Consider the following 16,028-nt stretch of genomic DNA (forward strand, 5'->3'; position numbering starts at 1 on the left):
AATAAATACAGATAAAATTGCATATTATTTATACGACGTTTTAACATGATACATACTGCATGTTCATGGAAAACATATTTTTAAAATATTATTCATTTGAGTGGAATACTGAATTCACATTATTGTTAATTAATTCCAGCTGACAACTTGGTTTTCTATTAGGCATGCTTGAAGTGTTGGCACATGCTTCTCTGTAAATCGTGTTACTGGTACGAGAAATCCAGCATCAGTAGCCGAGTCTGTTATACTCGTGTAGTGATGCTGTAATTCAGATCTCGAACTGCACGTAAATTAACATACAATCGATCTTTCTTCTACATTCCCTCCATTTCATCTCCTTTAGCTCGCATTCAAATGACTGGGTTGCTGTTTCCATGCAGTACATATTTCCATAATATTATTTATGGCCAGTTGAATGTCTGTCTTTTTTGCATTTGCTGCACACAATACCACCAGATTCCTTGCATACTTCCTGTAAATTATTTCAGCTTCCTCTTGTAGCTCTTTTCTTTTCCTATACCTGTGGATAGAATATGATACACATATATATAATAATAAAAAAAGTTAAAATATCTGATAATTCTTTTAGGTTTTCATGCGGTTTCTGTGTCCACAAGCCTTCACCAAGGGAGAATGTTTGCTGCTGAGAGATTGGCAGACAACAGCAAAAAAAAATCCTTCCACAAGAAGCTCTCCTGCATTACTGAACATTCAGATTTTTCTGCAGTGTTCTTAGATGTGTATGTGCTTGAGACTACATACTACCAGTACCGTGCACAGTATGGAGAGTTACAGACCAACAGTGAAGAGTAGGATAGTGATATTTCTACATTTATTTTTTACTTCAAAGTCATACATGCATGTTCCATACTTTGAAATGACATAATAAATTTTCACTTCACACAATCAATGTTACAAAGTAATGAAATTATTTTTCGTGCTAGTAAAGACAAACTTCTCTCTTTACAGAAGGGACAGATATACAGCGTATCGACAATTTGTGCGTCGGTGCTGGGGCTACCTTGGTAGGAATGTAAGAGTTCCCCTACCAGCCTGTGCTGTGTAGAAGGTAAGATCTTCCTTTCAATCAGATGCTTTCAGAATCTACACTAACATGGGTATGTTATTTGTAAAAATATATTTTTTAATTTGTGTGTCAATATATTCAACATAATAAAATTAAAAAAAAGAATATATGCATTCTTAGAATTCAGAAAAAAATATTTTAAGAATATGACAGGGAAAACATCAGTCCTACAATTCAGATATTCATTTATTAATGGGATGATGACTCCTTTTGTCTCCTTTCCTTTGTTTCATTAAGAAATGAATTTGATTTTTGAAGATTTATGAGGACATAAACTACGACGTTTCACTCCAGCATTTTACATGAAGCGCATTAGCGGTAGTACATGTAATGAATTTTTTTCATTTGTCACAACGGGCCTCCATATCCCTTACCATACAGACAAAGATCCTTTCTTCTGTAAATTCGACAAACCTCTTTCAACGCCAGTTAAAAGTTATTACAAGCATTAATTTGTGCTCATGTGTGAGAGAAATTGAGATTCAGTCTTTCTTGAATACTACCGAAATCAATGGTTGCTATGATAAAAATGTAACTTCCGTTTTAATGAAGTGTGTTCGCATTATTAAAAATTCATAATATGTAAGGGTGTCAATTAGTGTCCATTTTTATACCCACCATGACTTGCGCTTTAAACAGCATGAATGATATTTGATGAAATCGAGGATAAATACGGCTGAAAATATAGCGGGATTTCATTATAATGGCGATATACCACTATTTAGAGGAATTTAAGTTTCCACCCAACTTGACCAAACAATCTCTTACCCAAACAGGATCAGAGCTCTCGAAGACTCTCAGTCCCGTTTTTAATTATACCCCCCGCAAACGAAGTTTAGGGGGGGGGGTATATTGGAATCAGCTTGTCCGTCTGTCTGTCCGTCTGTCTGTAGACGAGATTTTGTCCGGACCATTTCTTGGAAACTGATGTAAGGGTTTGTCTGAAAATTTGTACACTTATTATTCGCCATATGAAGGTGTGCACCTGGTATTTTCATCATGATTGGATAATTTTTTTTTGGCATTTTACAGGTGTTTTTTTTTTTCAATTTTATTATGTGTGCATTTTACTCAAAAAGGTAAAGTAGTAGAAATTTGTTGGATTCCAAGTCGCATTGGCACCCCTGGAAACACCAACGCTGATAGTGTGCAAAAATGGCACTTCAGTATGACGTTACTCTGATCTGAAATATTTTGTAAAACTTCCTTTTGGCAAATTTTTAGCGAATATTATGTTATACAAGTAAACTTAATGCTATAGAAAACAAATCATCTGATTCGGCTTGAAAGGTCAGGACGAAGTAATTATTTCGTCATTTCACAGGATGCTAAAGTAGCTGTGCGGTGTGGGTTAGCGCTAAGAGTTTCTTATTGCCAAATCTATCCCAAGATTGTTGTTCTGCAGGGCGCTATAACTGTTTTTGCGGCTGATTATTTGAGGTTGCATCTTTTCAAAACTGCAAGAACCCTGGAAAAGTTATCGAGGAGCTGATTTGGCGTGTCTGCTCCACAAAAAAGATCATCTGCAAGCTTGACGACTACACCTTTTTCGAGCAGGTCACCTAAAACACGGCATGTTAGCTCTTCTTAAGCTGTCACAGATCCGGACATTCCCATGGCTGAGCAGGTGTATACTTAGATGCCTCGAAATGGTTTGACGACTCCCCAGTATTTCATAGAACCTTTGCCGAGAGGGATTTGACCAGCAATCTGACCAAGCATAAGATCTAGTGTGGCTGACTTTTGCTGTGCTCTCCAGCGTTGGTTCTCCGGAATCGGGTCACCGTCCTCTTCAAAATCACGATTCGGATTAGCTTTTGACTATTTGGCCCATTTTGTGTCATGAGATAAAAATGCAGAAAAATTTGGATAAAGGGATAACAAATATTTTAAAATTTTTTTTTTGGTTTCCAGTTTTCGAATGAATTTACGGCTTCAGTTTAAGAAAGACACCATTTTTTGGGTGCTCTGTTTGTATGTGCCATGCTTGTAAAGGTAAACACGTTGTCGGGTGCGTGTAGAACTACTTACACGAGGGTCTTCGCCTTTCACTTTCAGAGACGTAGAGTCGAAGTCACTGCCACCACGCCACAACCAACGTTTGTTATAAAAAATTAACACTCAAACACTGCCTACAATAGGGATGAATACTTGCATCCCGAGCCCGATCATAAGACACACAAATAACACCTGTGTTGGCGCAGAGATAAGGAGAGCTTAGTAGAGTGGTCATTATCCATTTATTGAGCGGCGGTTACAATCATGTCTAAACAAAATTCAAAATTGGGCCGATACTTATGGTTTTAAATTTTCAATGAATAAAACCGCGTGTGTACATTTTTGTTTAAAGCGGAAAAACCATGATGATCCGAATTTGCAATTAAATGGAAATCCAATAAATGTAGTTAAAGAAATAAAGTTTTTAGGTGTCATTTTTGATAATAAACTCTCTTTTATTCCACACATAAAGATGCTCAAAGAAAAATGTTTAAAGGCACTCGATATTATTAAAGTAATAGCAAACACAAAATGGGGAGCTGATAAAAGTACTCTACTTAAACTCTATCGCTCTCTAGTAAGATCGAAATTAGACTATGGGTGTATTGTGTATGGATCAGCTAGGACTTCCTATATAAAAGCTCTTGACGCAATCCACCATCAAGGTCTTAGATTGTGCTTGGGGGCTTTTAGAACTTCTCCTAAAGATAGTTTATATCTAGAGGCAAATGAACCACCTCTAGACTTGAGAAGAATTAAACTTGCTTTACAATATATAATTAAATTAAAAGCAAATACCGATAATCCTGCTTATGACTGTGTTTTTCATCCACAAAATGCAAATTTATATGATAAAAACAAGAAATGCATAAAACCACTTTGTTTCCGATATAAAAATCATATAAGAGATTCCGAACTACCATTGGATATTGTAAAACCTTCTACTCTTTCTGAAATACCACCATGGAAATTAATTAAACCAGTAGTGAATAAATCTTTATCAGATCTTAAGAAATCAGAAACAAATCCTCTCATTTTTCAACAGAAATTAGCTGAAATAAAATCTAAACATCCTTCAAGAGAAATTTACACAGATGGTTCTAAGGACAGAAGCAGGGTTGCTGCTGCTGCATTGGTCAAAAATGATGTTTTTTCTACACGACTTCCGAACGAAGCAACAATTTTTACGGCCGAAGCAAAAGCTATACAACTTGCTTTTGAATATATAAAAACTTCTAGTGAAAATTCATTTACAATATTTTCAGACTCGCTCTCATGTTTAGAGTCCATACACAATATGAACACAAATCACCCATACATTTTGGATATATTAACTAAGTTCTATCATCTTACTCAACAAGGCAAAGAAGTCGAATTTTGTTGGATTCCGAGTCACATTGGTATTTCGGGTAATAACAAGGCCGATAGTTCTGCAAAAACAGCTCTTCAGTATGAAATTGTACCTTTTAAAATTCCTTACACTGATCTTAAGTATTTGGTGAAACTTTACGTAAATTCCCTTTGGCAAATATTTTGGGATTTTTGTGATAATAATAAACTTTATACCATACAAAACAAAGTTAATCAATCATCTGACTTTGGCCTGAAACGTCAGGACGAAGTCATTATTTCAAGAATAAGAATTGGACATTCAAGATTTACCCATTCATATTTACTGAGCGGGGAACATCAACCTGAATGCATATCTTGTGACTGTGTAATAACTATAAACCATATACTTTTAGAATGTTCTGATTTTACGCCTGTTCGAAATAAACTTTTTAATGGCGTGCAAACAATGCATGATCTTTTTACAAATGTAAATCCTAGTGCAATTTTACAATACTTGCAAGAAACTGATTTTTACAATAAGATTTAAATGTATATATTTTTATTAGCATTTTGTAATTTTCAATTTAACTGTTTTTATTTTTAAATTCCAAGTCCGTCGGATGGGACGTAAAACGGTGCCCCGTGTCAAGGATTACAACCCCCTTGGCACGCTAAAGATCGTTTCTCTGGTTTTCGAAAAAGAGTAGGCTCATTGGGGGCCGCCAGAGAAACCCAAAAACTCTCAAAACCGTTCAGACAGTATTTAATTCATACCGCCGAAATATGGCTGAAATATTGCCGACTCGGCGTAAAACAACAATAATCAATCAATCAATCATCCATTCGTCTGTCTATTGCAAATATATAAACCACTGTATACATTATCTTTACTCGATCTCCTGCCAGGTCGGTCAGTAAAACTGTATAACAGTATATATCTTAATCCAGTATTTCCTGTCAGATAATCTTTATGTATGCAACTTGCACCACTATTTTTGCAAACTTTTTTGGATTGATTAATATTATTGTTTAACGCCGAGTCGACAATACTCAGTATTTCAGCCAAATAAAACAAGAGGCCCAAGGGCCTTAACGGTCACCTGAGTACAATACAATTTAGAGGATCCATAAACTGATAGATGAAGCTTTGTTGCCCAAAAGCAAGAAAAATGGTATGATTTTCATCAACAAAATAATTGGTTTAGTATCTAATTTGTCCCTCATTTATCACTATGTCCATGCAGACTATTAACAAACTGTCCATTTTTTAACCCCATATTATAACTTTTCACATTGGCCTCTCTTGGCCTTTGAACTGTTGAAAAACAATTAAAAAAGATGTTATTTTTGTCTCAATTTTATTTATCTATTATTTCCAAGTCTATCTGATCATTAAAACTATGAAAGTACTTTTTGTTTTATACAATAAATATTCTTGCATAATTCTCTAATTCTATTAAGCATTCAAATACATTATTTACAGTGAGTTAATGGCAAAGGGGAATAACTTTGCTCAGTAGAATATAAGTTAATAGTGCACTGGCCAGGACCAGAACACTTGATTAAATGATCCAGGTGTTCAAAATTCTAGTAAAAATACCCTTGCTTATTAAAACTTTTCTCTGTTTGCCTTGAATATGCCAAGAAGCATAGAAAATTTTTGAAAGAGAAGCATTTTTACTATACACAATGTATTATTAAATAAATAAAGTCTCATCCTTACACCAGAACATCTGACCCATTGGCCATAAGCTCACAATTCTGGAATAAGCACCCTTGCTCATCATAAATATACACTTCTTTCTTTGCTTTATAACCAGTACCAGAAAAAAAAATACGTTGAAAGAAATTATGCATTTTCACTATATTGTGAAATAGAGCCCCCCCCCCCCCCCCTTCACCAGGATCCTGGGGCCATGAAATTCACAAATTTGGAAGAGGCACTCTGCTTTTCATAACTATGTACTTACTTAGTTTATTTAATACCCAGGAGCAGAAAAGAAGATTTTCAAAGAATTAATGCATTTTCACTATATAATCAACAGAGCCCCGCCCTAATACCGGAACCCTTGACCCTGGGGCCATGAAATTCACAATTCTGGAAGAGACACTCTTGCTCATCATAACTATGTACTTACTTAGTTTATTTAATACCCAGGAGCAGAGAAGAAGATTTTCAAAGAATTAATGCATTTTCACTATATAATCAGTAGAGACCCGCCCTTACACCCGAACCCCTGACCCTGGGGCCATGAAATTCAAAATTTTTCTGTACAGTCAGTGTTCAACCAAAGTCGGTATTATGTGAACTGCAACCAGTAGTGACCATTGAGAATGAACAACATTGTTTTTCTACCAATACCACAGATGACATTGAATGGACGGAGATGCTCAACATTGATGAAAATAATTTAACTAGGAATCAAATTCGAGAAGGACAGAAATTAATCAACAAATATTCAGACATCTTTTCAAAATCTGACACAGATATTGGCCATACAACATTAGTCACACATCAAATTGAACTTTTGGATCCAGAACCATTTAAACAGAAAGCTCGTCGAATTCCACCATCAATGTTCAAAGAAGTGAGACAACATTTAGACCAATTACTCACAGCTGGAATTATCAGAAGATCCAAGTCTCCATGGTCCAGTAATGTTGTGTTGTGCAGGAAAAGAACGGCCAATTGCGCATGTGATTATCGCCAACTTAATCTCAAGACCAAGAAAGATTGTTATGCACTGCCAAGAACTGAAGAAATCCTAAATGCATTAGCTGGTAACAAGTACTTCACCATTCTGGATATGAAAAGCGGATATCATCAGATCGAACTATTCGAACAACATAAAGAAAGGACAGCTTTTACTGTAGGTCCGCTTGGATTTTGTGAATTTAATAGACTCCCTTTTGGCCTTGTAAATGCACCAGCGACATATCGACGATTAGTGGAAGACTGTTTTGAGGGATTGCACCTAGACATTCGCTACATCTACTTGGATGATTTGATTATCTCTTCCAAAACTTATGAAGAACACCTTGAGAGATTAGAAAAAGTATTCAAAAGATTAAGGGAGGTAAACCTAATATCCACCAAGAAATGTGAATTTTTCAGAAGCAGAGTAAAGTACGTAGGAAACATCATATCAGAGAATGGAATAGAACCAGACAAGATCAAGAAAGTAATAGACTGGCCAACACCACAAAACCCAGATCAAGTGCGACAATTCTTAGGATTCGTGGGTATTATAGAAGATTTATTGAAGGATTCTCAAGAATAGCAAAACCCCTGATAGACCTCATGCCTGAAGGAAACAGAAAAGCTAAAAGAAAAGGAACATCACCAGAACTACCTGTTAAATGGAAATGGGACAAAGATCAAGAAAAGTCATTTATAGCTCTAAAACAGAAATTAACATCTTACCCAATCCTAGGTTACCCCGACTTCTCATTACCGTTCGAATTACACACTGATGCGTAAACTACCAGTTTAGGTGCTGTGTTATACCAAACTCAAAACAACACCAAGAGAGTAATTGCGTATGCCAGCAGAGGATTATCAAAATCAGGAAGGAATTATCCAGTACATAAACTTGAAATGGGCCATCAATTTTATGACTATCTTTATGAGAACAAATTCATCGTGATAACTGACAACAGTCCATTAACGTATGTTTTGTCATCAACCAAACTGGATGCCACCAGCCAACGCTGGATTGCAGCATTTTCCAATTTTAATTTTTTTTTTTATTGGCTCTTACATTTTACAAATTAAGATAAAATACAAACATGTAACATTGCAGAAAGAATATATAATAATTATTACTTAAAATTATCTTATATAATAAAAAAAGTATAATAATTGAATATGTTTTTGGGCTTGATCATGTATAAAAATACTTTAAATCAGTTTTCCAAATTCTCTAATAATTTTTGCCATTCATTGTAAAAATCTTCTAATTTTCTCTTACTACAATATAGAAATTTTTTGATATATAGTTTTTCCCTTAGCATTTTTCTAAAAACAGTAAAATTCAAATTACATTCACAACTCTCTTGTGCATTTCTAATCTTATAAACATAGTATTTTGCTAGCAGTAAACAGTAATTCAGAGGTTTGTTATAAGTACTTGTACAAATTCCAAATATCACATTTTGACATGAAATATCTTAGATAAAACATAAATTCAAACTATTCCACCAGTTTAAAAAGTCATTCCAAAATGCTTTAGTATTTTCACAAAAATAAAACCTATGTTCTATTGTATCAATTTCCTTACATGATTTGCATAATGGTGATTTGTTTACACCCATGTTATATAATAGTTTTCCATGTGCTATAAATCTATGAATTAATTTATAATTAAAAGATTGCAAATAAGTTTCACTATTGCATGAAAAGGAAATGGTGAAGATATTCTTCATATCTGATTCTGTAATACTCCTATCAAATGTTGTTTCCCATTTTCTGATACAAGTTGGTTGCTCAATCAAGTGTTCTATCATAATCCAGTAATAGTCTTTGCATTGCATTTTTGAAATAGGACATATCTTATCATCTATAGAAAGAGTTAATGTATTTCTATTAAAATCAGGTTTTTGCTTTTCTCTTACTAATTTTCTCCATTTCTGTGGTATTGCCATTCGTAAAGACATATAATCTAGGAAAGAAACATTTATTCCATAGCGCTTGACAATATCTTCATGACTTAAAAAGTCTTTGTTTTCACCAATAATGTCACTTACAAAAAGTATCCCACATTTGTACCATTTTTCCCAGAAGATGGATAAATTGTTTATCTTTATTTTATCATTAAACCATAAAATTTTCTTAAATATTTTAGGTTCAATACAAACATTATCATTAGTCCTAAATTCCTTCCAACAATTTAAAATATCCATATAAAATTTTGGTATATAAATGTTTAAAATATCTATACAGCATTTGGATTGAAGTAAAATTTGTAAATCTATATCTTCTAAATAAGCTTGAAAAATCAAGAACCATTTTGGTGGGTTATTGTTAAAACAATACATTCTCTTTATCCAGTTTAGTCTAAGTGACTTAACCTGATACTCAAAGTTTGGAACTTTAAGTCCACCCTTGTTTATTTTTTGACATGCTACAGTTGATTTAACTTTTGGTTTTTCACTATTCCATATAAAAGATGTTAATAATTTGTTAATTTCTTTTATAATCTCATTGGAAATGGGTAATACAGTTGCTTGATAAATAATTTTTGGAATTGCTAGTGTTTTTGTAATTAGAATCCTTCCTATCAGAGATAGGTACCTCATTTTCCAAAGGTTGAGAGTTGCTTTAATGTCATCTAATTTGGAATTGAAATTTTTAACTAAACAGTCATGTTCGCCATGTACACTAAACCAGATTCCAAGTGTAAAAAATAAACCATTGGACCATTTCACTGGTAAACTTCCTGGAGGAAAATTCCTACAACTACCAATCCATATGGCTTCTGTTTTATTTAGATTGATCTTTAAACCAGAGCAATATTTAAAATTTTGGATGATTCTCAATACTTCAAATCCTGATTTTTCATCACTTAAGAAACAAGTCGTGTCATCTGCTAACTGACTGATTTTAAATTCTGTTTCACCAATTCTTATACCGTGAATACTTTTATTTAATCTTATTGCAATAGCCATTAATTCAACACATAAGATAAATAGATAAGGTGATAAAGGACATCCTTGTCTAACGCCTCGAGAAATCTTGAAAAAGGAGGAAGAATACCCGTTATTAATTAAACAACTTGTAATGCCTGAGTATAGGATACGTACCCATTGCCGTAACTCTGTACCGAATCCAAAAGTTTCTAATACTTTATCTAAATATATCCATTCAACTGTATCAAAAGCTTTTTCAAAATCGACTAATAAAATAAGTCCAGGAATATTTTTTAAACTTGTGTAATCAATAAGATCTGCAATAGTTCTTATATTTTCTCCTATATATCTATTTTCAATGTAACCTGTTTGATCAGTATCGACTATATAAGGTAGAAGTTTTTTAATTCTTCTTGCGAGAACTTTTGCTAATATTTTATAATCAAAATTCAGTAAAGAAATTGGTCTCCAATTCTTTAATAAAGTTCGATCTTTGTCTTTTTTAGGTACAAGAGTAATGATTCCTTTTCTTTGATCTGAAGAAAGAGATAATTTATGAATGCTTTCATTTAAACTATTTACCACTAGGTCTGCTATTTCAGGCCAAAAGTACTTATAAAATTCAAATTGAAGTCCGTCACTTCCTGGAGATTTATTTAATTTAAATTCTTTTAAGATATTTTCACATTCATCTTTACTAATTAAACCTTCACATGTTGCAGAATCTTCTTTAGTAAGTTTTGGAATATTTTCACAGTCTACAAAATAACTTATATGTTTTTGATACTTGTTTTTATCTAAATTAGTTGAGTAGAGATTTTCAAAGAAACTTTCTTCTTCCTTGAGGATTTCATTTTTATCACATATAATTTTGTCATTAACTACTAACTTATTTATACACTTATTTCTGTAATTTCTTTTTTCTAAAGACAAAAAGTATTTTGTAGATTTTTCTCCCTCTTCACACCATTTTGCTTGAGATCTCAATATTATGCCCCTTGTTTTTAAGTCTGTTAATGCATATACTTTTTCTTTTATTTCATTTAATAAAGTCATATTTTCTTCAGATGGAACAGCTGATAGTATTTCATTTTGTTTATCTAATTCTTTCAACAATGTTTCTTCTTCCTGTCTACTTTTTCTAGCTTTTAATTTTGAATATTTAATAATAAATCCTCTAAGTTCACATTTAACTGTGTCCCATTTTAACTGGTGGTCATCTAAACCTACATACTTCTCTTTTAAACAGTTGATGAGTTCTTTTGTTTTCTTCACAAATTCCTCATCTCCTAATAGTGACGAATTAAATTTCCAAAACCCAGGGCCTCTATTATGATGGACTTCCCCTTTAAGTGTTAAAGATATAACACTATGATCTGATTTAATAGCAGGTTTTATATTTGACTTTGCATGAGGAGAGAGAAAACAAGGAATTATAAAAAAATCTATTCTTGATAAAATTAAAGGGTTTTTACATGTATATGTGTAATAATTTTTATCAGGGTTTTGTTCTCTCCATATATCGGTTAAATTAAGATCTTCTAAAGCAGCTAGAATATTGTCTCTATAGTTGGATTTTCCTTCTGTAGTACTGCCTTTTTTATCTTGTAGTGGATTTAAAGTAATATTAAAGTCTCCCCAAATGATAAGATTTTCATAGCTATGTGGTTCTATGTAAGTCAATAACAAATTAAAGAACTCCACCTGGCAGTTTGGCTTATCCTTTGTTGGAGCATAAATATTTGTTAAGATAAAATTGGTTTCATCTATCATCAAATTGATTTGTAAAATTCTACCTTCATTATCTTGTCTTTTGTCTTTAATAACATAATCTATATTATGGGGAAAAAGAATTGCTACTCCCCTACTATTTGATTCACCATGGCTGAATTCTATATCAGAACCCCAATCCTTTGACCACTGACTTTCATTTTCTTAGACTGAATGTGTTTCTTGTAAATATATAAAACTATTCTTACAGGAATTTTTTAGCCACGTAAAAATACCAAGTCTTTTAATTTTTGAGCCGAGCCCTCTAACATTAAGTGAGATACACGATAATTCAAACAACATCAAAATTGAAAAAAATATTCTACATGTGATGTTACTGCAATGTTACAACTGTGTGACAAACTAATACATTGTGTTACAGAGCCAGGTATCATGAGAACAGGAACAAAAAAACGAAAGTGAAAATATTTACAAAAGGTAACAAAGAACATACCTTGAAGAGGTGATAGAAGACCAAAAAAAAGCTATAGTCTTCCTTTCTCAGTCTAAATCGGAAGTTTACTTTTGTGTTGTAAAAGATAAAAACCTATTCAAGAGGGTTAACATTATCCGGAAAAAATTCCGATAGTTCAAAAAATAACGCATTACAAGCATCTGACAGAGCATAATAAAGCATGTCTATCTTGTCAGTGAAAAAAGAGTATGAATAATGCAGTGTACCGTTAATATCACTGCCTAACAATGAACTATTCTATGAATAACAATTTAAAACATGGAGGGGGGGGGGGAGTACATAATTATCTCATATCAAAGTAAAATAACAAGCAATAAAGTGTAACTCCATAAAATATGAGTTTGTGGTTGAAAATTCTGAATAGTTAATTATTTAAGCAAACAACACATACATATATACATGTTCGCAGTACTACATGATTTGAAGCGATTTAACTAATTACAGTTATAATTTAATAAGAAAATACAATTTTAATTTTGATATCTTCTACCGACCAGGATCCCAAAATGCCGATGCTGATGGATTATCAAGAATACCAACAGATACCATCAAAGCTATCTCAAACATGAACCAAATTCCATTAATAGAATCCATTTCCGTTTCCACAGAGGTCATAGATAGTAACTTACCAACACTGCCAGACCATTCGGAAATCAACATCAAACAACAGCAGCGCAGAGACACATTCATCAGATTTTGGTACAATCATGTGAGAAATCAGACCAAACCACAAAGATTTCAACTTCCTATGTCAAATTATAAAGACCATCTATTTTTACACAGAAATTTTGAAAAACTCAAGATCCAAGATGGCATTTTAGTCAAACAAACAACTGAAAACAACAGGAGGAAAGTACAAACTATTTTACCTCACTCGTGCACCAGACTGGCATTGAAATTATTGCATACTAATATGGGTCATCCAGGCAGAGACAAGACCATTGCTCTAAAAAGGGACAGAATTTACTGGAGAAGTATGGGAAATGACATTGAGAATTACATTAGGAATTGTAAAAGATGCATTTTAAGAAAATCAACAACAGAGAGAGCACCACTAGTAAATATAACATCACACCACCCATTAGAAATTCTGTGCATGGATTATTTAACCCTAGAAACATCGAAAGGAGGATATAATAGCATACTCGTAATTACTGACCACTTCACCAAATTTGCTCAAGCCATTCCGACCAAAAATCAAACTGCCAAAACTACTGCAGAGACTTTATTTAGAAATTTCATACTTCATTACGGAATTCCACACAAAATTCACAGCGACCAGGGACCTCAATTTGAATCTCAAATCATTTCGGAACTTTCTAAAATTTTGGACATCAAGAAAAGCAGAACAACACGATATCATCCAATGGGGAACGGTGTATGTGAACGTTTCATCAGGACTTTACTGAAAATGTTAGGAACCCTGGAAACAACTCAAAAAGCAGACTGGAAAACTTACATCTCAACAATAGTACATGCCTACAATTCAACAAGACAAGACAGGATTTTCACCATTCTATTTAATGTTTGGCAGAGAACCAAAACTACCAGCAGATATTATTTTTGGCCTACCAGAAACAGATGAAAACAGCATGGATCAGTATATCAAAAACCTAAAAGCTAATTTAAAAGAATCGTATAGAGTTGCCGAAGAGTTCATCGAAAAGTCACAACAGAAACAGAAACATCAATACGACTTAAAGGCAAGACACACAGAAATAAGACCAGGAGATAAAGTTTTAGTGAAGAGAGTAGCATTTGAAGGGAAACATAAACTAACAGATAAATGGGAAGAAACACCATATGATGTTATAGAACAACCTAACCCAGCCATTCCGGTATTCATTGTTAGTAAAAGCGAAAGAAGAAGAACATTACACAGAAACTTACTGTTACCATTCCAGAACATCGACACCACAGAGCAGGATTTGTCGAAACCGAAACCAGCACCGCGTCGAATCAAAACCAGAGCTTTTAAACAACAGAAACAACAAATAGAGAGTGACAGCAGTGAGTCAGAAGATGAATTTGTGACGGAATCAGTAGTGGTTGTAAATCTGTAAATCACGACACCAGTACAACTGATATCCAGGAATCACAAAGAGACCAGACAGTTCTACTGCGGATTGAAAACAAAGACAAGGTCACATGTCAAAGGATACAGAACGAGTACAGCTCGAGCATAGTACAATTGATGAAGACAGAGTACAAGAGATTGAAGGTACCACTGATCAGACAGACCCAGGAGAAGTTCATCATACTGAACCAAGAGACACTACCGGTAGTGACCAATAAAGAAATGAGTGATACGGAAAACACAGAGACTGAAGCAGAAGACACAACTGCATCTACTAGACAAACAAGACCATTGAGACCCAGGAAGAGACCAAGGTGGATGACCACCGGAGAATTTACCATCAATAATCAAGTAACAACAAACAGCCAACAACCAGAATGGAAGAACAAAATAGACACTTTATTAGCACTGGCAAATACAGAAATATTTGAAGGGATTAACAAGAAGGATCTATCTAAAGCCATGATAAATGTCATATTAGATAAGTAATAAGTCATAAGTCCATGATAGTTATAGTTTTATGCTTGAAGTACATTAATATTTTATTCTGATTTTATGACTAAATACATTTTTCCTTGTAGATAACCAATTGAAAGCTGAATGTTGGGGACAACATTTTTCGCAGCAGGGGAAGAATGTGACTGTGTGTTTTTATTAATAAAGATATTATCTAATAAAAATACAGCATTGACTTATTGTTTTAATTTTTGTCCATAATGTATTTCCATACTTTAAATAGTATTAAGTAAGAGTGTTTGTATATATTTATTACACTAAGGCTTTTCCATAGTGTATCCCATTAAGTCAAGCATGCTTTTCATGCATGGGTGAACCCAGGTTTTTGATTGGCTACTCTGGTGAGAAGCTCACTATTTAATTAATTTTTAGACATTCAAAAAAGATCCTTAGTAGACTAGTGAGCAGTGTATTTTTACTGAATCAAAAAATTCCAAAATAATTTACTGACAATTTGTATACCAGACCTATGGACTTACGGACAATATACTAAGCAGCTCAGTTTAATAACATTTTAACATTGTTAATTATGAGCATGATGTGTGAAGGTTATGTGAATGAGATTTCTATAAAATATTATTTTTTCATGAGTTTTAAATATATTTTGCCAATAATCAGTCAGACTTACATTGTGATAATTTATTATAGTTATGACTGGCTGAGAAATTAAGGATCAGGAAAGATCAGGTTCATATACCATATATTTGGTAAGATTTGTGTTTATTGAAGTTTGTGTATATTGTGATGTCTATTTGTGTTGTAAATAGAATTTCATTTGAATACTTTGATTGGAAATATTTATTGTGAAAAGTAAATTATTTTATGATAATGAATTGCATAATATAATGCTTGAAATGATTATTTTATGATGATCCTTAAAGTTATGAGGAAAATGGAGTTATTTCCCTTAACCAGAAAATTCAGTGTTTTGTGTGATGTTTGTGTATGTTTGTTTGTCTGTGAATTATTTGTTAAATATTTTATTTACAGAACTACATATGAAATGACCTGTACATATCATTATGATGGAATATACAATATATTAATTGAACCCAAACTTCCTTCGCTGTTATTAAAATCAACGTTTACATCTTCATGACATGAAATCGAAAAAGTTCATCATTTTCGAGAAATACGGCACCACA

General features: G+C 33.2%; 1 protein-coding gene across 1 annotated transcript; it reads left to right on the forward strand.

Moving 5' to 3' along the window:
* The first annotated feature begins 633 nt into the window (after window positions 1-633).
* LOC133179981 (uncharacterized) lies at window positions 634-1,066 on the forward strand. Its single transcript, XM_061314626.1, has 2 exons — window positions 634-809; window positions 970-1,066. Exons 1-2 carry the CDS (start codon window positions 634-636, stop codon window positions 1,064-1,066), a joined length of 273 nt encoding a protein of 90 aa, XP_061170610.1.
* The last annotated feature ends 14,962 nt before the right edge of the window (window positions 1,067-16,028 follow it).

Source organism: Saccostrea echinata, unplaced genomic scaffold (genome assembly GCF_033153115.1).
Source record: "Saccostrea echinata isolate AGI-Se365-2 ecotype Australia unplaced genomic scaffold, CSIRO_AGI_Sech_v1 ptg000005l, whole genome shotgun sequence".
Taxonomy (NCBI): domain Eukaryota; kingdom Metazoa; phylum Mollusca; class Bivalvia; order Ostreida; family Ostreidae; genus Saccostrea; species Saccostrea echinata.